General features: G+C 38.5%; 1 protein-coding gene across 1 annotated transcript; it reads left to right on the top strand.

Annotated features, from left to right (window-relative positions):
• Window positions 1-12,476: 12,476 nt before the first annotated feature.
• LOC134577369 (formyl peptide receptor-related sequence 4-like) lies at window positions 12,477-14,931 on the top strand. Its single transcript, XM_063436080.1, has 2 exons — window positions 12,477-12,661; window positions 13,757-14,931. The coding sequence occupies exon 2, from the start codon at window positions 13,761-13,763 to the stop codon at window positions 14,829-14,831; it is 1,071 nt and encodes a 356-aa protein (XP_063292150.1). The 5' UTR covers window positions 12,477-12,661; window positions 13,757-13,760; the 3' UTR covers window positions 14,832-14,931.
• Window positions 14,932-25,094: the final 10,163 nt, after the last annotated feature.

Here is a 25,094-nt window from a genome sequence, read left to right as displayed (position 1 = left end):
AACTCATCCTGCCAATTTGTGCTACAATGTAATTAAAGGACCCACCATTGTGACATGATAAAAGAACCAAACTGGTTGTCGCTGGAATCCAGATGCACCCTTCATCTTTCCAGCCCTCCGATCCAGTACCAGCACTTTATTTAGTCTACCTCAATGCAAAAAGAAAGCAGCCCAATCCTCATTTTCCTACAGAGCACCACAATTATGGAACGACCTCCCGCACACTTTCAAATCTTCCCCAGGCTTAAAATCCTTTAAGAGATCCCTCTCTACATATCTCAAAACAGAATGCACCTGTCGTGGTTGATTATATATTTCCTACCTGTTCTATGTTAAATTTTGTATATATTGTGTATTAATATTGTTTTTTGTTTTGGCGGCGACCAGGAGAAGCGGGAAAACTCCCTCTCACCGCGGACAACATCTCCTCGCACGGCAGAGGACTTACCGCTGACACTAGGAGGCATCCGCGCACTAATGGCAGAAGTCACAGATAATATACAGCAAATCATGAAAATGCAGCTTCAAGAACTGGCATCGGAACTCCGTAAAGAGGTACAGGAGATAGGCACCCGCACAGCACAGATCGAAAACAAAATGGATGAATACGCAGTGGCACATAATAGTCTGGCAGACAAGATCCAGGAAATGGATGATATCCTGGGGGCGCAGAGACTAAAGTTGGCAGATATTGAGGACAGGTCCAGGAGAAACAACCTCAGATTCCGGGGAGTTCCAGAATCTATACAGAATGCAGACCTTCACAACTACCTCTCCGAAATGTTCCAGGCCCTCACGCCTGAAATACACCCGGACCAATTGATCATCGACAGAGCACACAGACTACGCAGACCAAAGCATCTGCCACCAACAGCAACAAGAGATGTAATAGCCAGGATACACTTCTTTCACGCCAAGGAAAAAATTATGAGGGCTAGCAGAAATGCAGGCATGCCAGAAGAATATAAAACAATTAAAATCTTTGCGGACCTGTCGGCGGAAACGCTCCATTTTAGGAAATCGCTAACGCCCATCACCACCGTCTTAAGAGAACAGAACATAAACTACAGATGGGGATACCCAGCCAAACTCCTGATCTCACACCAGGACTCAATTCACTCAATCACAGAGTTGGCGCAAGGATTACAAAAGCTGAAAGAATGGGGAATACCTCTACCTACCACGCCATCTGTTCCATCCAGCAAGGTTCCGAGAATGTCGCCGGAGTGGACGCCCCAGTGAGCCAGCTTGGATATACGTAACTATGTACCATACACACCACAAACTTAGTACCAAAGGTTACACACATGACTGAAAGTTTACACACTTTATACCGCTAGACGACGCCATATATGCCTCGATCCTACATGGCACCAATTTTTGTGAACTGGCAATATAGCAGCAACTCATGCTGGTTAGACTCTGACTCTGCCCAATACCAACCAGAACACAACCCTGAAAATTGGTGTAGACGGCGAAAATCTTTTCCACCATTGAGGTTTAATTGTTTTCAACACTTAAAGTTGTGTGTGGCATGGACGAAATTTATGTTTTGCTAGTTTATGTTCTAAAAGGTTTATGTATTTACAAATGTAATTGCTCTAAGGTTTCCAGGTGAATGACCGACATGTTAGGCATTTTCACCTGCACCCCCCCCACCAACCGCGCCTACTTGATAGGCCGCGGGAAAAGGCCCCGGATTTGGGCGCCGAAATGGGCACACCACCCACTGTTAGTTTTGTTTCCCCTCCTCATCCCCACCCCACCCTCCTTCAGGCAAGCAAAAAACTGCCCGCAAACTCAGGTTACTAAGCAGATACACAGCGTTTTATTTATGGATAGGGGTATTAACCATACATTACTAACACAACTGGTCTTTGAGCACATAATCATAGCACACTGTAATAATCCGCATATAAATCATGAAAATCGTGACCTATAATGTTAAGGGGCTGAACACCCCGGACAAGAGAAGGCTACTACTGCAGGAACTCAAAAACAAAGGATCAGACATAGCCTGTATACAGGAAACACATTTTAGTGCCGCAAAAACCCCGGAACTGTACACGAAACTATTCCCAAATCAATACCACGCGATATCGACGAATAAAACCAAAGGGTCCTCTATCCTAATCCACAAAAATGTGGCATTTGTAGAACAGGATAAATTTATAGACCCCCAGGGCAGATACATCATCCTGATAGGCCTTTTTAACAACACCCAATACACCTTGGTCTCCGCATACTTCCCTAACACAGGCGCAGTAACATTTCTCAGACGCTTATTACACAAGATTGAGCAACACAAACTAGGCGGCCTGATTCTCTGCGGAGACTTTAATTTCATCGCATCTCCCGAAGAAGACACGACAGCACAACACAGGGGGGCAAGAAAGAAACAGATGGTATCTGTATGTAAAACATTAACAAAAAGACTTATGCTCCATAACCTATATGACAGCTGGAGAACACTACACCCGGGGGAACGAGATTACTCCTTCCACTCCAAAGTACATAATACCTATACCCGCATAGATACATTCTACGTAGACCAACCAACATTAGCCCAAGTTTCAACCTGCACCATAGGGGATATAACCTGGTCGGACCACAGCCCGGTGTACTTAGAACTATTCGACTCATTTCAATTTAAAGGGAGAGGGACATGGAGGTTAAATGAATCGCTCTTATACGATCAGAATTTCCTACTCCAGACTAAAAAAGAACTGTCCGACTACTTCCAACACAACTCCAATGGAGAAGTATCTGAACAAACTGTGTGGTCAGCGCACAAGGCAGTTGTCCGAGGCCTCTTTATTAAACGGGCCTCCTACCTAAATAAGAATAGACAAATGACACAGTTAGAATGCCAGAAACAACTAGCTATAGCGACCACACAAAACAAACTGAGCCCCTCACCAACACTAGCCCAACAGGTTCAGAATCTGACACATCGACTAACAGAAATCAACGCCACCAAAACTGCCTACTACCTACACAGGCTTAAAGCAACAGCATACCACCATAGTGGGAAGGCCACTAAATACCTAGCAAACCGCTTAAGAGCGAGACAAGCATCAGCCAGAATAGCACACTTAAATACCACAGATGGCAAGAAAATACAAAACCCTCTAGAAATCTCTCAGGAATTTGCGAAGTACTATTCAACGCTCTACAACTTACAAGACCAACCCAATACCAAACCACCAAACGAAACCTTAATACGCGAATACCTAGCAAAAATTCCCCTCCCACAAATCCAACAGCCCCAAATTACTGAACTCCTAGAACCGATCACCTTAGATGAGGTCCTACTTACCATAAAACAACTACCAACAGGGAAATCCCCGGGAGCAGACGGGCTATCTAACCTGTATTATAAAAAATTTGCTGACATACTTGGCCCAAAGCTGGTACAGGTGTTTCAGGCAGCGACAAACTCAGGAAAACTCCCTCCAGAAATGCTCCTAGCCACAATTGTGACCTTACCCAAACCGGGAAAAACCCCAGACCAATGCAAAAACTTCAGACCCATATCACTACTAAATTCGGATGCCAAGATATATGCTAAAATTTTAGCGACCAGAATGAGCAAAATCCTCCCGACTCTAATCCACGACGACCAGACCGGGTTTGTCCTGGGGAGGCAGGGGATGGACAATACCCGCAAACTATCCCTAGTATTAGAGAAAATGAGAGGATCAGGCCCAGGCGGCCTCCTACTAGCACTGGATGCTGAAAAAGCCTTCGACCGCCTGGGCTGGCCTTTCCTCAACCAGGTGCTGGGAAAATTTGGGTTCCCACAGAAACTTGTCGATCAGATATTTGCCTTATATGCCCAACCCACAGCTCAAGTACTACAAGCGGGGTTCCTGTCACAAACTTTCAAGATAACGAATGGCACGAGACAGGGGTGCCCCTTATCCCCTCTGCTATATGTGTTGGCCTTAGAACCACTACTCGTAGCGATTAGAAACCACCAAGACATAGATGGGATCAAATGGCACGGGAACCAAATAAAAATTAGCGCATTTGCAGATGATATACTACTCTATATAACAAACCCCGAAAAATCCCTACCTAACATTATGAGCCTTATCACAGAATATGGGACGATGTCCTACTACTCCCTTAACACAACGAAGACACAAGCACTGGGAATCCGATTAGAGCCGCAGGCACTAACGCGACTACAACAAAAATATTCTTTTGAATGGCGCACTGGGAATCTAAAATACCTAGGCCTAACATTCACTAAAAACCCAAACGATATGTTCCCCTCTAACTACACTAGAGTATGGAATGAGTGTACGGAAATACTGAAGAGCTGGGGCCAATTATACTTGTCCTGGACAGAACGCATAATAGCGATAAAAATGTCCATTCTGCCGAAACTCCAGTATCTCTTTAGGAACCTCCCCCTGAGAACACCAAATTCGTACTTCAAAAGCATTCAAACGAAATTGCTACAATTCACTTGGGGTATGGGAAAAGCGAGGATCTCACAAAAGATATTGATGGCCCCCGCGAGAAGCGGAGGGATGGCGTTCCCCCACGTCAAATCTTACTATCAAGCTGCAGTACTGGCCTCCTTGCTACCGCACCTTTTAACAGTGAACAGACCCCAATGGTTAGATATGGAGAACCTAGCAATAACCCCCTTCCGGGTTCAAAACCTGTTGTGGCTACCAAAACACGCTAGACCAACCATCCCAAACATACCCGCACAGATTAGCCTGGCACTACAAACATGGGAAACCCATAGAACGCACTTTGAGACTAATCACCCACTATCCATGGCAACTCCAATAGATGCTATCGTTCACGGCATCCACACATTCCATACAACACCCTGGAAAACTATAGGCGTCACTCACCTAGCCCACATACATGCAGCAGGCACACTAATGTCCTTCCCGAAACTTTGCTCTCTCTATGAGGCACCGCATACAATGCAGTACTCACACATACAACTCCAATCCCTACTTAATAGCTATCACAAAGAACAGACAAACAAATCAGACTCAACAAGTGGATTGTCAACATGGGAAAAAATAGGGATCTCCGGAACGATCCCACCCAATTTTAAACCTCTATCTGATTGCTACAAAACCATACTCCCACACCAACCGTTCCACAGTTCCACACAGGCACAACAATGGGCCTCAGACCTCCACACTAACATCACGGAAGATCAATGGAAGCGTACGTTGGTCTCCGTAAAAAAACTAGTTAAATCAGCTCAACTTATAGACCAATACCAAAAAACAGTGTACAGGTGGTATATGGTACCTACCCGATTACATAAGATATTCCCCCAAACACCCCCGACATGCTGGAGATGCACAAAAGATGTTGGGTCTGTGTTACACATTTGGTGGAGATGCCCAGAACTGAAGAGATTCTGGGAAAACATACAACGAATGATAGCACATACCACAAAAACCACAGTAGACCTCGACCCCCGGATATTTCTATTACTAGACATACCCAATAGTGTTCCATCTGCTGCGAGGAAACTAATGTACCATATCCTGCTGACAGCACAAAAGCTAATAGCGAAATCCTGGAAGTCCACAACTACCCCGCCCATACACCACCTAGTTCAAGATATAGATAGACAACTAATTTATGAAACGCAATATAGCTCACTGCACCCAAACTCACAAAAATACAAGGAAACGTGGGATCTGTGGTCCAACTGGAGGAGTAGCAAATCAGACCAACCAAGGGCACAAGACCCAGGATAGGCCGTAGAAAGGTTCACCACGAAGACAACAATTGAATTATACCACCCATACACGGTGGACGATTACAACAGGCCAATACCGAAACGCACCACAGCACTATTAAGTAGATAGGGCCACAACACCACATATCCCTCTGCAATGCTTGATGAATGTACGTAAAATGCATAAAGATTTGTATGGTAATTGCTCGCTTTGAATCCCCCCCCCCCCCATCCCTACCCCAATCCTTTTTTCTTCTGTACCCTTTCCCCCATCCAACCCTCATTTTATGTTACCAAAACTCAATAAACTTCAAATTTCAAAAAAAAATATTGTTTTTTGTATTTGATTGTACCATATTGTTCAATGCAATGTTTTGTGGACCCAGGACATACTTGAAAACGAGAGAAATCTCAATGTATCTTTCCTGGTAAAATATTTTATAAATAAATAAAATAATAATATATATTTCATATCTATCATCTATCTATCTATCTATCTATCTATCTATTTATCTATCATACATTTTTAATAGTTTGGTAACAGTATCATTTTGATAATTGTACTCAATATCTTTATTCCTTTGTTTAAATAAAGTGAAAATATGAGGTTAGACCCCCTCGAGGATAAGTCCCCAGGGAAGTGGATGTTGAATTGTTTGCAATCAATTAGCACAGTGAACATTGTACCACAGGGCAAAGCACTGTTTAATTATCATCCACATTGCATAATGTTTGCTTTATCTGCTATACACTGCAGAAATATTGACCAGGAAGAACCTAAAGATACAGTCCACTCATATATTGAAAGATCGCATTAATAAAGTATATTAATAAATTGCTACGAGGGAGTTTGCACAATCAGTTACCAATAAAGTAGAGAAGAAACAGTGTGATAAAACAAAAAAATAAAACTATTTAATTTAATCAATTGATATTTAATTTGTATGTAAACTACAGATCTATATTAACCCGCATTTTTTTGTGAATATGGACACATTGTTTTAGGGAAATACCTTTGGTAATACCAGCCTCTTTTACAGATGACATTGCTGACACATTTCTAGTAGTTTTTATTTACTGTACAAAATTGTTATAAATAGATAAATATATTTAAAGTGTATCGTTTCTGAGAGAAATCATTTTTATTGATGAATTAAATATTTCTAAAAGATTGAGTTTACGGAAAACTGTAATGGGAATTAGCAGCTTATTATTCTAAATCATTTGTATTTATATTCATATTCACCTCTTACATTTGCAGGAAAATGTCATCCATGAATATAACTAATGATATCGTTTAATCTGGGAACTGAAGATCCATGTGACTATGAAAATACAATCTTTATTTATATGGAAAAATACAATAACCTCTATCACTTCTTGCGGATACTGAGTTTTATTTCTTACTGTATTACATTTATTATAGATATAACTGGACACAATCTGGTTATCTGGATTGCTGGATTTAAGATGAAAAATATCAATGCTGTATGGTTCCTCAATCTGGCCATAAATGATTTAATATGACATCCCTCTTCTTGCACGCATAACGGAATGGGCTTAGTCTTAAGTTAAGTTGTGTGTATATTCAGTACCCTCCCTATGTTCTTTAACATGCTTACCAGTGTCTACTTTTAACAGTTATCAGCATAGATCGATGTGTGTCTATCATATGGTCCACTTGGTCCAAATCAGGGGCGTATTAGCCGCGAGGCAAACAAGGCATTTGCCTTGGGCGGCATTTTCCAGGGGGCGGCAAAAAACGCCGCCCCCAAATGCCCAGGGCAAATGCCTTGTTAGCCTCGCGGCTAACCGGCATGCTAGGCGGTCGGGCGGCGCGGCCGGCGAGGGAGCACTTCCAGAGGTGTGTTTCCCTGGTGGTCCAGTGGCTGCTGGGCGGCGCGGACGGCGAGGGAGCACTTCCTCTGAGCTCTCTGCTCAGCTCCCTCGCGCGCCGCCCGCAGAGTGAGGCTGGGAGCTGGAATATGACGTCATATTCCGGCTCCGCCTTCCAGCCTCACTCTGCGGGCGGCGCGCGAGGGAGCTGAGCAGAGAGCTCAGAGGAAGTGCTCCCTCGCCGTCCACGCCGCCCAGCAGCCACTGGACCACCAGGGAAACACACCTCTGCAGAGGACCGCCCCCCCCCCCAGCATTCCCAAAGGTAAGGAGGCTGGGGGGGGGGGGTGTTTAAATAAATAAATAAAAAATGTTAATGTGGGTGAGTGTGTGTGTCTGTGAGAGTGTGTCTGTGAGAGTGAGTCTGTGAGAGTGAGTCTGTGAGAGTGAGTCTGTGAGAGTGAGTCTGTGAGAGTGTCTGTGTCTGTGAGTGTCTGTGTCTGTGAGAGTGAGTCTGTGAGAGTGAGAGTGAGTCTGTGAGAGTGAGAGTGAGTCTGTGAGAGTGAGAGTGTCTGTGTCTGTGAGAGTGTCTGTGTCTGTGATGGCATCTGTGTCTGTGATGGCGTCTGTGTCTGTGATGGCGTCTGTGTCTGTGATGGCGTCTGTGTCTGTGATGGCGTCTGTGTCTGTGATGGCGTCTGTGTCTGTGAGAGTGTCTGTGAGAGTGTCAGTGAGAGTGTCTGTGTCAGTGAGAGTGTCTGTTAGTCTGTGTGTGTGTCTGACTGTGTGTATCTGACTGTGTGTGTGTTTGCCTGTGAGTGTGTGTGTCTGCTAGTGAGTGAGTGTGTGTCTGTTAGTGTGTCTGTTAGTGAGTGTGTTTGTCTGTTACTAAGTGTGAGTGTGTCTGTTAGTGTGTGTGTTTCTGTTAGCTAGTGTATGCGTATCTGTCAGTGAATGTGTGTGTGTGTATTTAGAATGCGGGGCGGGGGGAAGGGTTGGGTTGGGTGGGGTGGCGCGGGAGGGGGGCGCCTGAATTTTGTCCTGCCTAGGGCAGCACAAAACCAGAATACACCACTGGTCCAAATTACACAGGTCTGGTAGATTGGCAAAAATCATTTCAGGAATTATTTGGGTGGTGTGTCTTGTCCTCAGTATCCTCTATCTGATATATATTAATACAGTTCATGGAATGGCAGAATGTTTCCCTAAGTACGTTAAAACTTGTGACTGTTTTTGTCATTCCTCTTTTAATCATGCTTCTTTGCTACGGCCAAATTGCATTAAAACTAAGAACTCTTAAAAGAAAAGGTGGCTTTCAAAGATACTTAAAGATCATCTATGCAGTGGTAATTTGCTTCTTCATCTGTTGGTTTCCATACAGTATCTAACTAGAGATGTCCCGAACAGTTCGCCAGGAACTGTTTGCTGGTGAACATAGCTTGTTCGCGGTCGCCGCGGCGGGTGAACATATGCGATGTTCGGTCCGCCCTCTATTCGTCATGGAGGTGGGAGGGTCTGGGGAGGGAGGGTCTGCTGCTGATTGGCTGGAATGTGTCTGCTGACTGTGAGGTACAGGGTCAAAGTTTACTCAATGATGACGAATAGGGGGCGGACCGAACATCGCATATGTTCGCCCGCCGCGGCGACCGCGAACAAGCTATGTTTGCTGGCGAATAGTTCCCGGCGAACTGTTCGGGACATCTCTATATCTAACCTTTAATAATACTGACGTGGAAATATTGGAAAGTAGATGTTATAATAAGTGAAATATCTGTCTGTTTGGCCTATTTTAATAGCTGCATCAATCCCATCCTCTATGTTTTCATAGGTCAAGACTTTAAGGAAAAATTCTTGAAGTCCCTACCTGCTAGACTGGAAAATGCCTTTAAAGACAATGATGATCAAACCATTGAGGATGATAGTGCAAATCCAACTGCTGAGCTGCGTACATCTTCATCATTCCTCTGATTCTCTGTATTTCTCTGAGCTTAACTCATTTAGTGACCAACTCTAACCTGCAAATTAAATGTAGTTAATTTAGTTATTTTACTCTTAGATTATCTTGACACTTTGAGAAGTCTGTTTGTTAAGTGAAACTTGGACTAGGCACTCGTACTCATAATATGTCATGTGTGTATATATTATTTTTATTAGTCTAACAGAATTTTGGATTGAGAAGCCTTCAGGATATATGTGTTTGCTGTTAATAATATTGAGTGGGGAATATTGAAAAGCAGATGTTATAATAAGTGAATTATCTGTCTGCCTGGCCTTTTTTCAATAGTTGCATCAATCCCATCCTCTATTCTTTTATATGCCAAGAATTTAAAGAAAAATGTATAATGTCCCTTCTAGCTAGACTGGAAAAAGCCTTTTAAGACAAGCATCATCTATCCATTGAGAATGATAGTCCAAATCCAAATCAGCAGGTCCTACACTGACCTTTCACCTTGCTTCCTTGAGCTTCTGGAAAAGATATCTCAAACTGTATATATTGGGGCTGATATGTACTGTGGTCGGTGCTGCTGCCCAGGAGTGATGGGAGTGAGCGCAGGACTTATCTTTTTGTATTTGTATTCACTTAGAGAAGTCTGTTTGTTAATTAAACCTTGGATAAATTATCTTCAAAAGATGAAAATATGCAATATTTTTTTTACTACTGTCCCTATATTTCTTAGAGACTTGTCTTGCTTGTTCACTCTTCTTCTATATTCCAGTTTTGTTATTATGATTTCTTGTACTGATGCTTTTGTTGTCTTTGTCTTGTTTCTGTATTGTTTTGTATGTACTGCTGCTGTTTGTCTAATTGTCTTTGTTCTTGGCTTTTTTTTACCCCCTTTTTATTAATTTAATTAATTGTATTAATTTTATTTTTTTAATTGTTAGTTCTTTCTTGGACCCCACCATTTATTTTTCTAGTGTGAGTCTTAAAGCTTTTTCTGTATTATAATAGACAAGGAGAGGAATGGCTTAGTATTTTATTTCAGTCTTTAAAATTCAATATACAAGAGTAATTTTGCTCATGATTGGTTGTTGTTTCTTTTTGTGTGTCACTCAATCATTGAGTGAATCTTATAGTTAAAGTAAGAGGAAATATGTGCTGATATAGAATTTATAATAGTTGCCACTGCAATACTGGCAGGTGTTCTCCATTGATCACATCAAACACTAGACAGTAAAAGAAGATACTTGAAAGCTATTTTGTTGAGGACCAGGCATTACAGTTCACTCTAATTCCGCACTTACCCTATGTGTGGCATGGTTGTTGCTGTTGTGCAACTCATTCTCAAACAAGGCAAATTTTAATTTAAATTTAGTTTATAGAAAACCATTCAACTTCCCTTGTGTTCCAGCAGTGATCCCCGACCTGCCAATCAACAAAATTCTCTGTCAGTGCTGCATTATGCACCTCTGCAGAGAGACTGAAAATAGCAGTTCCCCTCTCTCTGTGCAATAAAACCAGTGTTGGAGAATGAAGTTATGCTGATGTTCATCTGACAACTGAAACACATAACATGATCTGATATAAAAGTGTCTATGTATATTATCTCAATAACTTCTACAGGGCAAATGTGGAGGCTGCTTCAGAAGCACTGATGAAGCAGTTACCAAATTGGAGCCTAATAGAAACAAAGTAAGCATTAACCGAACGGCAGTAAAAAGTAGAAAAAAATAGCAGTCCTATGGCCTCTGAATGAAACATGAATTATATGATAATGACACTGCTATATATCAGACTATTGCATATGGAGCAAAAGTTATATCAGACATTTAAATAGTGACAAATGAAAACAAGCAACACACCAAATATACTAAAAGTACATAATATGAATATATATTTTTAAACTTGTTTGAGAAGTATGTCATGTATGTGAATCAAAATTTAAAAGTAGCAAAAACATTTGTCCACCAACAAAAATTTTAAATGTTATAGTTTTTTTTTTTTTGTTTGTTTTATAAATTTGTATTTGTTTTTTTCAAACAAGGTACAGGGAGCCTTTTTTAGTGTACATATGTCACAGAAAGAGTAAATATCGTATTTTCATGTAATATACATACTCATATGAGAATTTGTACAGCAGATAGGTACATGCAGTTTGGAAATATATTATTTATACTGTAGTTGTTTTTTTTTTGTTGTTGTTTTTTCTCTTCCAAGTTTCCATGGCATTTATCGTCTGTCACATGTCCACTGTCTGTGTTTTTTTTTTAACATATTTAGAGCCTTCACTAGTTTAGAAATAAAGAACAAATAAAATAGAAAGAGAAAAAACAAAAGACACAATAAACCTAGTAAATTAAACAAACTTCGGTGGACTTCCTAGTTTCAACCAGTATATTTCAAGTAGCACGTGATTTCCTCCTCATGGAAGCAAGAGATAAGTATGATTCTTTCAACAACTATACTCTTATTAACCCCTTAGAAGGAAGTAGTATGTTCAAACCGGTATTTAGTGCCCTACTTAGCATATTCAACCCCCAAGTTACCAGGCTTCCTTGAACTGAGGTTGGATAAAAGGAGAATTTTCGGTCTTCCCCTGCAATATGTCCTGGGTTGGTGTCTCTGAACTTGATTGTGATTTTGCATATAGTATCATTGTCCTACCTTTCCTATCTCCCCCACAGTGCCCAGATGTCTGTTCAATCGGGTATCCCCAGTGGTATATGCTTTTCCATGGTGGTTAGTTGACGTTATACGTTTTGTTACAACTATACATTTTATAGTTTGTTACAAAAAAACATTTGCACTATTCTCGAGCAGTTATGAAATCTCTTTCTTTAATCAGTTTTTCAATGTGATGCCTTGTCAGCCAAGATCATAAGGATATTGCATAGATTAGATTAACATTGTAAGTAAGACTGATGTAGTGAAAGTGATTCAGTTGTAAAGCAAATTGTTCATGAATAACATAGTAGTTCGGAGGAATTCTAAAATTGGCAGAAACTCACTGGCTGTAGACCTTCAAAGATCAAATACTTAGAACCATTTAACGGAAGGTCAAGAGCTGGAAAAAAAGAATAGAACAACAGAACGGAGCAATCTATAAAAAGGAAAACTTTTAAATTACTTATAAAGTATAACTTTCTACTAAGGTAGGAAAAATCAGGTTAAATTAATCCAAATTTAGAGTATTGTTGATCCATGTTATATGACGTATTTCATATCTAGCAATGTATGACATTCTGTGTAGTTGGATGTAAATATAATTTAACAAAAAGTATCTCAATAAGTTTCATATATACAGATCTATCTATCTATCTATCTATCTATCTATCTATATCAAACGTGGAACAGTCTACACAAGAATAACATAAACTATAATACACATAATTAGACACTGTCCAATTGTGGTAGTATTTTTTGTGAAAGAAAATTGGACTTTTACAGAAATAAACAAATTTTAAATAATGTAGAAGAGGAAAATATTGACATCACTTTGCAAGAAAAGATATTATAGCATAGTAAGTCTACTGCACTGCATAAATATTGACCAGAAAGTATAATATATGTTTGATAGACTGACAATAGTATCTTTTCGATAATCGAACGCAACAGCTCCCTCTCGAAGGATAAGTATCCAGGGAAGTGGATGTTGAATTGTTTGCAGTCAATTAGCCAAGCAAACATTGTATCACAAGGCAAGCTCCGTTTAATTATCATCCACATTGCCACATTTTTGCTTTATCTGTTATACACTGCAGATGTGTTGACCAAGATGATCCTAGATATACAGTCCACTCATACATTGGAAAAGTGCATTAATAAAGTATAGTAATAAATTGCAATGGGGGAGATTACGCAATTACTTACCAAGCAAGCAAAAAAGTAAAAGCATTAGAAAACAAAAAAATAAAATATTTAATTTCATCAATTGATATTTAATTTGTATGTAAACTTCAAATCTATATTAACCTGCATTTTCTTTAAATATGGGTTAAGTTTTTAGGGTAATACCAACGTCTTTTACAGATGAAATTGATGACACATTTCTGGTAGTTTTTTATAATCTGTACAAAAGTTTTATAAATATATTTAAAACAGTGTATAGTTTCCAATAGAATTTTTTTTTTATTAATATCTTAAACATTTATAAAGGTTGTTTTTTATGGCAATAATGTGGATTAGTAAGTAGCTTGTCATGATAAATTATTTGTATTTTAATTCATATTCAAATCTTACATTTTCAGGGAAATGACATCCATTAATGTAACTAGTGAGCATGTTTTTTACTCCAATTGGACTCAGTACCTTGAAGATCCAAATTACTATGAAAATACAAACTTTATTGCCTGGGAAAAACACTTGAACCTCTATGGCTACTTGCGGATACCGTGCATCATTTCTTACTTTATTACATTCATTATTGGAATAACTGGAAACAGTCTTGTTATCCGGATTGCTGGATTCAAGATGAAAAGTGTCAGTGCTGTGTGGTTTCTCAATCTGGCCGTAACTGATTTAATATGCAACATTGCTCTTCTTGCACGGATATCAGAATGGGCTATGGTTCTAGAAGACTTATTCTATAGTAAATATGTGTGCACAATCAGTACCCCCTTTATGTTCTTTAACATGCTTACCAGTGTCTACTTTTTAACAGTTATCAGCATAGATCGCTGTGTGTCTATCATGTGGCCCATTTGGTCCAAATTACACAGGTCTCGTAGATTGGCCAAAATCATATCAGGAATTATTTGGGGTGTGTGTCTGGTCCTCACTTTACCTCATGTGATACACCATCACTTAATTGATGATATGTCAGAATGTTATCCTAAGTATGTTAATTATATTCCATCTTACAGAAAATATTCTATATTTGGTATTTTATCTACTAAACTTGTATCGGTTTTTGCCATTCCTCTTTTAATCATGCTTCTTTGCTATGGCCAAATTGCTTTAAAACTAAGAACTCTTAAAAGAAAAGGTGGCTTTCGAAAACCCTTAAAGATCATCACTGCTGTTATTATCAGCTTCTTCATCTGTTGGTTTCCATACAGCATCTGGCCTTTAATAATATTGAATGGGAAATATTGGAAAGCAGATGTTATAATAAGTGAAATATCTGTCTGTTTGGCCTATTTTAATAGCTGCATCAATCCCATCCTCTATGTTTTCATATGTCAAGACTTTAAGGAAAATTTTATCAAGTCCCTACCAGCTAGGCTGGAAAATGCTTTTAAAGACAAGGATGATCAAACCATTGAGGATGATAGTGGAAATGCAACTGCTGAGCTGCGTACATCTTCTTCATCATTCCTCTGAGTCTTTCTCTGATTCTTTCAACTTAACTAATTTAGTGACCAAATGTAAACTGCAAATTAAATGTAGTTATTTTGTTAATTTACTCTTAACTAATCTTGACACTTTGAGAAGTCTGTAGAAAACGTAGATTAGGCACTTTTGCTCACAATATGTTGTGTGTGTGTATTTATATTATTTTTATTGGACTAAAAGAATTTTGGAATGAAAAGCCTTCAGAATATGTCTGTCTGTCTAATCTATATGTCTGCCTGTCTGTCTGTCTGTCTGTCTAATCTATCCATCTGTCTGTCTGTCTATGTGTGTGTACACCACCACAGTGGATTTCAGATGAAACAACTGAAGACAATTGAAGTGAAGATTTACAGCATTAATTCAAGAAACAATTAATTTGTCAGTTGTTGTTTGTTCATGAGTCTTTCTGTCTTAAGTTTCATCTTAAGCAAGTGAAATGCATGATTGATTCCATGGAGATCAGATGATTAACACAGCGATTGCAAAATAATTCACTTCTTTGCTTTAAAAAAACTCCTGGGTTGCTTTTTCCAGTATGTTTTGGGTCATTGTCTATCTGTAAAGTGAAGTGCCGTCCAATAAACTTTGCTGAATTTGGCTAAATCTGAACAGACAATATATCCCTATAAACTTCAGAACATATCTATCTGCTTCTATCTTCTGCCATCATCAATAAATACTAGTGAACCAGTGCCATTGGAAGCCCATGCCATTGCACTGTTTCCATTGTGTTTTACAGCTGATGTGGTATGCTTCGGTTCATCAGCCATTCCACACCTTCTCCATACTTTATTCCCCATCATTCTGATACAGGTTGATCTTGGTTTCATCTGTCCAAATAATTCTGTTCCAGAACTATGTTGGCTTTTTTTAGATGTTTCTGATCTTTCTATTCTTAGGAATGTTTTCACCTTGTAGTGAACCCTCTGTATTTGCTCTTGTGAAGTCTTCTCTTAATGGTAGACTTGGATAATGATATGTCTACCTCCTGGAAGTGTTCTTCACTTGGCTGGATGTTGTGAAGGGGCTTTTCTTTTTCATGGATAGGATTCTACAATCATATACCGCTGTTGTTTTCCGTGGACGTCCAAGACTTTTTGCATTTTAGAGCTCAGTAGTGTGTCCTTTTTTTTAGAATGTACCAAACTATTTTTGACCACTCCTGTTGGATTGTTTTTGCAGCCTAAGGATGGCCTATTCCTCTTGAATTGTGCTCTGCTTTGACCGCATGTTGTGGGTTCACAGCGACAGTTTCCAAATGCAAATACCACACCTGTTTTTCTTGCATTGAATGCTGATTTGACCGCATGTTGTGGGTTCACAGCAGCAGTTTTCAAATGTGAATGATACAGCTGAAATCAACTCCAGATCTTATATCTGAAGGAATAAAGAAAGAATAGTCCACACCTGTCCATGAAATAGCTTTTGAGTCAATTGTAAAATTACTTTTGGTCCCTGACAAAGAAGGAGCAACATATAAAAGAATTGTAATTCCTAAACCCTTCCTCCACTTTGAATGTGAAAAGCCTCAAGTTAAAGCTGAGAGACTGCTCTTTAAGTCTATATTTATTATTTACCTTTATTATTATTTGACAGTATTTTGGTAAACAGCAGAAATAACAAAATGTATGTAATTGTCCATGTGACAAGACCAACCTCGACACATTGCATTGGAGGAGCCTGGTTGCCCGCCTGCTGCCTTTGGATTATGGACCGGCAGCTAAAGGGTTAATTTTACTGTGCAGAAGGATTTATTTCTCCCTTTCTGCACAGCGTTCGGTAGATTCTATCTACCGAACAAACAGCCTGTTTGCAACCTCCCCAGAGCCGTGGGAAGCCGGCCGGCGCTGTTAATTGGCCACCCAGAAGCTGGAGTGTGCCCTCCATTTACCTTCCTGAAGCTGCGGTTAACCACAGCTTAATTGCTTGTTACTGGGTGGCCGCTGTTACACTTAGCGGCCGATAGGTGGCGGTGTTCTGGAGCTCCCCGGGCAGCCAACGCTTTTCTGCCCGGCTTTCATGCACCAAAATCGGACACTTTTACGTGCAGGCACCGCTGAACCTCCAGCCCCTGGTTCTAATTCGTATGGATTTGGTGAATGCATGGTATTTTATGTTGGAATGTTTTAACCCAGATAGCCATGCCATGGAGCATATTAGTGTAATTAAAGACTTTGGCTCCATGGCAATTAAACTGTATTTGTGTGGTCTGAGTGCCATTCACCTAATAATGTGCACTCAGACCTGAGCTATCTGGGGATATGTTACATGTCTGTGTTTTATGTATAAAATGTGTCTTTATGTATTTTGAAGTGATAGTCTGTCTTTGTGTCCCCACGTGTGTAATGGAGTTTTGCCTTTGTCCTGGGAGATAATTGAATTACTTCTCCAGGGCAGAGGGGAGGAAACCAGGATGCATTGTTGGGATGTTTTACTGCTGTATGTCCTGAAATGCTAAATATCTGTCCATTGTTACAGTCTTCCATCTGGTCCCCTAGGGGAGTGTCCACCAGGTGGGAGACCTGCATAAATACAGGGGCAGGTAGCCCTCAATAAACAGACCACTGCTTGACCCTCAACACGGAGCCTTGTCTCGTTCTTGGGGGAATTCACTGTATGCTGTTGGAGACTGATTGCTAGGAGTGTAAGCTGATGTATGCTTTTCCTGTTCGTCTGCTAGCAGCTATTCGTGAGGTTCCAGTTTGGAGTGCTATTTTGTATCCAGTTCGGGAGTTTGGTGTTCTGCAGTAGCTGTGCCTGTCTCTCAGAAAGGGGTATATTGCCTAAACGGATTTTAACCCCTTGTCTGCTGAAACGGTCCGTTACAGTCCAAATATGTTCAGATCTGTCTATCTATCTATCTATCTATCTGTCTGTCTGTCTATCTATCTATCTATCAGTTATCTATCAATCTATCAATCTATCTATCTAGACATCTTGACATCTAGCCATCTAAATATATATATATATATATATATATATATATTTATATATATATATATATATATATATATATATATATAGACACCAACACAAGTTTTGTTTTAAGCTGTTTCAAAAATACAGTTAAATAGTTAAATAGAGAGGGGGGGAGGAATAATTATTTTTAATACTGTCATGTATTGTAAATTTATGCTATTTGTTCCGCTGTAATTTAACCCTTTGACCTTTAAGTATACCAATAAATGATAGACAGATATGGCTTCATTCTGACACCCTGCATGTATATTTAACACACTACTATGAACAGAAGTACCACTGCTACTAATATACTTAAAGGGACTCTCCAGTGCCAGGAAAACAAACCGTTTTCCTGGCACTGCAGGTCCCCTCTCCCTCCCACCTTCCATCCCAAATTGCTGAAGGGGTTAAAATTCCAATCTGTGCTATAAACCATGAAGTGGTCTAGTAGACAGCCACTAGAGGAGGAGTTAATCCTGCAAGGTAAATATTGTAGTTTATGAAAACTGCAATAATTACACTTGCAGGGTTGGCACCCAGACCACTCCAATGAGCAGAAGAGTGTCCCTTTAACAAAATGAAATAAATATAATTTGGAAATGCAAATTGGATACAGTTTCAAAGGTAACTTAGGGTGTTTCACAACAGACTTTCCAGCGCGATACAATGACTCTAATGAGTTGTTATAAAGTAATTCCCCTCTTATACCTACCCTAATTAGATAGCAAATTCCGACTTATAATCAAAGAGAATCAAGCTACAAAACGGAAGAAAATAAATATCCACGCACACCTGAGGTTTCTTCTAAAATTTTAAACAAGGAAGTGGAGACAACGTTTCGGCTCCTCTATGAGACTTAATAAATGCTGCCTTTTAGAAGAAACCTCAGGTGTGCTTGGATATTTCTTTTCTTCCATTTGATGTCTTCAGGGTTCTGCCCTCCCTTTCTGGAGCATCCTGTAGGAAGTATTTCCCCTTTTTTTAGTGTGTGCATTATACTCTTTTTTTTGCAGAGAATCAAGCTACCGGCAGACCATATCCTCACAGCTAAGTACAAAGTAACAGACATATTAGTCTACACTTGGTACATACCTCTGACTGGTAGCAAACTCTCAAGTGCCACCATATACTGAGCAAAATGTCAAAGAATACACAGGTCTTAAAAAGAAATGCTGCCTGGCTTGCTTGACCACAGACATAAGTGACCCAGAGAAAATGAACTGTATATATTATGTATCACAAAAAAATATATTTTTTATGCTCATGTATGGTTTACATGATGATTAAAAGTTAAAAAAGGGTTAAAATAGAAAAAAAAAAAAAAACACACACAAAAAATATTTTTAGAAAACTGAACATAAATTTCCAAAAAGCTAAACTGGAAAAATTCTCAAAGTCAATTATACTTCCAATTTAGAAATTTTGGTTTTACATTTTAAATTCACTTTAAATTCATTTTGAATTAACTTTGAATTTATGGCACTTCTCACTTTAGTTAATAACTTCTATTTTGACTATTTTCACATTCCAATTTTCATTTGATTTGAATTATCATCAATTCTCACTTTAGCAAATAACCGTAATATTTTAAAACTGCCTAATGAGTGAATGTGTCAGGTTTCTAACATTGCTCTTACAAGCTGTAAGTGGAATTTAGGCACATCAATACATTCTGTGATTCTTCACATGGTCCTGTCTGTAGAAAGAAGATGTTGATGTTGAGTGTATGGGTAACAAGAAAATACACTTTCTGAAAATGCTAAGCAAACACCAGTGTCTCCAACTCTTCATTGGCCATTGGCCATTGGCTCTGGAAACTGGAAGTGGAGACACTGGTGTTTGGTTGGTGGAGTGTTTGGTTTAAATATATACTATATATTGGACCACACAAACATGGCAAAAAGTAATAAGCAATAATAACCCAAATGCACCTGTATTAAAATAAAAAATAACTGTGCTATGGCAAAACTCTCCTGAAAAAAAGCATAATCCAAATCCTCCAGTCTGTTGGTTGAAGAAGCTCAAGAATGAAGAGCTTTTCGAACAGAAGCAGGTGTGACCAAAGGGTGACCAACAATGTTTGTCCCTAAAGCCAGAGTATCCCCATTTGAAGCGACAGTCTGGCAGCCCTTCCCAAGCACTGGAACCAAGACCGCCTTCAGTTATATTGATATGCCTTCAATCAATTTGGGTGTGTGAGTGAATTTCATTGCATTATACCTCACCCCATTTTGTGTGCAATACTACTCTTTGATTTTTGCTATATCTTGTATTGTAGATAATCCTTTTTGGGTATTTCTTGCTTCAAACATACTCCATTGACTACAACCCTCTGCTGCCTGTCACTCAGCCACTGCCTTACCCATTCAACAATATTGGAATTCAAACTTAAAGATTGTTTATTGATGAACCTTCTATGTGGAACAGTGTCAAAATCTTTAGTGAATCTAGGTAAGCAATGTACAGACAACTTATATTAAATCACAAAATTACACCTTCTGTCTTTCCTCTATATTTAAAACCGATATATTGCCAATACTCATGTATTTCTCATGATACACCTAAACTCATCTAGTGAGGTCTGGGGAGTCTACTTCAGTCTCATAAGACTGGCTCTATCAGTCATAGATTGCCTAGGTAAAGCAACCTTCAATCATATATTTTGTTTATTTACACGACTCAACCTGTTGCTCTCCTCAAAGTTGTAGCTTAAAGGGACACTACAGACCCCCCTTAGCACTTTACCTTCCTGAAAGCTGTGTGAAGAGTGTGTCCTATTATTTTAATTTTACAAAAAGTACAGATTTTAATAGAAGTTGATACTTTTATCAGTTAACGTGGTTACATTGCCCTACCTAAAATGCAGACAGATGGTTCTGTTTCTTCCTGGTTTGCTTACCTCAATGCAGCTAAACTCAAAAGGCAGCAATTGCCTAGAGCAATGACTTCTCATTGAGCTGCAGTGGAAAGTCTGTGATTGGACAGCCACAGAAAGTCTAGGAAGGGTTAGTAGGGGAGGGCTTGCAAAGGCTGCAGACAAGAGAACTAAGTGGTTTTTATATATAAGTCCAATTAAAAATGCATAATTAAATGCATGCAAGTTTTTAACAGCTTGGTAACTGTGAAAGAGGTCCGTTACCTAGTTCCTTCTGGGGACCCAGGAATACTTCAGCCCCTGTTTCCGAAGCTGTACTGGGGTGGCTGAGAACTTCTCCCCCCCTGGACCAGACTGAAGCTCTCTCCTTTCCTTCAAGTATCATTCCCTTTATCTTTGCCTCTTGCTGCTCCATTCCCAGGTAGGTATCCACACCTCTGCCTGCACTGTGACCAGCTAAGGCAAAGGCACTTGTGGCTCTCAGGCCTAGATCTTTTTAACTTGTCCTTGGATCAGGGACAAAGCAACAGGCTAACAGGTCCAAAGATACCGAAATAACAAACTAGAACACACAGTTCCAGGTGGAACGAATACACCAGCTTTTTTTTCCCCCTCAGGACTAGCCCATATGTGTATTATATTAGACTCAATAGGACAAACACAATCTAAAACAAATAACCAAATCATATGGAGGAACATAAAGGAAATCATAATAACACAAATATCATAATAACACACATCATAATAACACACAATAACACACTTTATAGTCATAAAGGGGTTGGGAAGACAATAACTGATACAAAATACCTACCCTACCTGCAAAGATCATAATATGAAAATATATTTGAATATGCAAATTAACACATCTTGCTGTTCAGGTAGTACATAAAGCTATTTTGACAAATTTGAGACTTGCCCACAAAAAATAAGGATGAGTATAAAGATTAAAACGTATCATTTGTTTAATACATTAAAAAATTATTATCACACAATGAAAGAAAAAAATTACATTGTGAAAAACTAATGATTTTACAAAACAGAAAGTTACAGGGAAAAGGGGTGGGTTTATATTTACAAATATGCTCTAGTTAAATAAAGTTCCCTGATACTGGCAATCAGCCAGACTGCTTACAGAGATGGCAACATATGCATGTAATTGTTGCTTGTACTGAGAAATAACAAATTGTCATTAAGTAGCTAAACCAGTGGTTCTCAAACCAGTTCTCATGGCCCACCAACAGTCCAGGATTTATGTATTTCCCTGTTTTATTCCAATGGAGATACTAACAAAACCTGGACTGTTGGTGTGTCTTGAGGACTGGTTCGAGAACCACTGAGCTAAACAATCAGAGTTAGTGTCCAGAATTATGGACAGCTAATTATACTAGAACAACAGGAAAAAGACGTTAGTAGTCCATATAGTATTAATCCAAATGATAGAGAGCTGTCTAATGAAGCTGCTAGTGATAAGGTAAGTGTCCTAGGCTGCAAGTCTTGGATTTGTCAAAATAACTTATACTAAGGGTTATTCCCTTCCTATGCCTGCCAAATAAAATCATCGAGCTCCCTGTATTAAATCTAAGCATTATAATTTTTTTCTTACCTCACTTGTACTAGTTTACACAAGTTTGATAAATTTAAGAAGAAAACATTGTTAAAAGAGCAGTTACTCTATCTCTTCATATATCACCTCCAATAAAACCAGTTAAGATCAGAATATAACTGTCTTCTGCTAGGGCGTTGAAATTATCAGATTGCATTTCTAAATAAGACAGTCGGATTTAGAATATGTCAAAGTTTAGTATGAGTTGAGGAAGGTTGGCATTGCCATTCTAAACTAAAACAGTACAATCTGAAACAGACGTATCAATCAAGTGTTAAAAAATATTGGGGTACAATCAGAGAAGAACCAACAGCCGCACAGCCTTCTAAATTCGGAGTTAAACTACTTTCTGAATTCATTTTACTAAGGTAGGAAACAAAATATATATAGTTTTCTCTTCTTAGATAAAGTTGCCCTTGTGGATGTACTCCTAATTTTTGGCAGTCTACAAGCAAGATTTTTAAATATACAGATATAATTTGAGTAATTTATACACTGTGATGTATGGCCGAGGCAAAAAGCACACACAGTTGCCAACAAGACTATCTCTTCAGTTGCCTGTGGGCACAAAATTCATGACGCCCCTTTAAATCACTTCCCAGGAAGCCACTGGTCCTTTAATTCTTTGATGCTATTCTTTTCATCCAAATATTTTATTGTATGTTATCATTATTTTTCCTGTTCATATGCTGTTATTGTCCCATGCTCCATAAACCCAACTGACAATATTGTCACTTCTCAACTATACTTGTTCAAGCCTTTTGTGCTCTGATGTGATGGGGTACTCTGTAAAAACAAAATAATGTTCTCCTTTGTTTGAAATGTTATAGTTTTATGCATTGTAGTATGCTCTCTCTTTTAATAAACATTGCATAAAAAAACAAAAACTGCATGCAATGCGCCCCAAGTACTTGACATATATGTAACTCACACTAATCATGCTATGGATAATTTCCAGACCTTACGTACTAACAAAGACTAGGATTAAAGATCATGCTTCGAGTTATATTTACATGCCATGATATGTAAATTATGACAACAATCACTAGTCCACTCTGGACATTTAAGTATGACTCTAACTTGTCTGGATTAGCAAAAGCAGGGTCTATTTGGACGGCAAAACCTAGACAATGTTTTAACCCCTTAACCCCTTAAGGACTGAGCCAAATGTAGATGTTGTGAACAAAACAAAATGTAAACAAAACCTGGCATTTGCTCTATATGTCTGTCCAACCGTAATTCACCTTTTTCATATTAAATGCACCCCCCCTTATTATATATAATTTTATTCAGGGAAAACAGGGCTTTCATTTGATATCACATATGTAGCTATGAAACATAATTTAATATGAAAAAAATGGGAGAAAATAAGAAATGTTGTTATTTTTTTAGTTCTACATGACATTTTAACTGTGAATGTCATAATACTGTTTGATTTTACTGCAATAAAATACACATATTTGTATTCAGCAAAGTCTCACGTGTAAAACAGTATCCCCTATGTACAGGTTTTATGGTGTTTTGGGAAGTTACAGGGTCAAATATAGCACGTTACATTTGAAATTGAAATTCGCCAGATTGGTTACGTTGCCTTTTGGACTGTATAGTAGCCCAGGAATAACATTTACACCCATAATGTCATACCATTTGCAATAGTAGACAACCCAAGGTATTGCAAATGGGGTATGCCCATTTTTTTTTAGTAGCCATTTGGTCACAAACACTGGCCAAAGTTAGCGTTAGTATTTGTTTCTGTGTGAAAAATGCAAAAAACGCCAATTGTGGCCAGTGTTTGTGACTAAGTGGCTACTAAAATAGACTGGACATACCCCATTTGCAATACCTTGGGTTGTCTACTATTGCAAATGGTATGCCATCATAGGGGTAATTTTCATTCTTGGGCTACCATAGGGTCTCAAAGGCAACGTAACCAATCTGGCGAATTTTAATGTGAAAAAAAATGAAACACAAGCCTTATATTTGATGCTGTAACTTTTGAAAACACCATAAAACCTGTACATGAGGGGTACCGTTGTACTCGGGAGACTTCGCTGAACACAAATATTTGTGTTTCAAAACAGTAAAAAGTATCGCAGCAATAATATCATCCGTGTAAGTGCTGTTTGTTCATGAAAAATGCAAAAAACGTGACTTTTACTGGCGATATAATTGTTGTAATACATTTTACTGTTTTGAAATACAAATATTTGTGTTCAGTGAAGTCTCCCGAGTAGAACAGTACCCCCCATGTACAGGTTTTATGATGTCTTGGAAAGTTATAGGGTTAAATATTGTGCTAGCAAATTAAATTCCCTTTACGTATATATTTATGTATATAGATATATATATTGTTTCGTTCTACGTGTGTTTTGATATACATATATATATATATATTAATATCACAATACAGTTAGAACAAAATAACACACATCTATATATTTTTAATTATTTATTTTTAATTATTTTTTTTATTTTATTTTTTTACGTATTTACATATTTTTTTTATATTATATATAAATATATATATATAGCAATAATTCTATATATATTTAATCAGTATCAGTCTACGTGTAATTTGATAATATATATATATATATATATATATATATATATATATATATATATATAATTACATATATATTAATAGTAAAATACACCTAGACAGTGTATGTGTGTGTATGTATATATGTATATATATTTACTCAGATCATAATCATAATATATATTTGTGTACGGGATTATGAAAAGGGGCGTACATTCCAAGTAGGTTTAGTTTAACAAATAATAGTCGGTTGAGGTGTGCCGAAAC

The sequence above is a fragment of the Pelobates fuscus genome, chromosome 11 (assembly GCF_036172605.1).
Source record: "Pelobates fuscus isolate aPelFus1 chromosome 11, aPelFus1.pri, whole genome shotgun sequence".
Lineage (NCBI taxonomy): Eukaryota > Metazoa > Chordata > Amphibia > Anura > Pelobatidae > Pelobates > Pelobates fuscus.
Note: the sequence above shows the minus strand (reverse complement) of the source record. Positions and strands in the feature narration are given on the sequence as shown.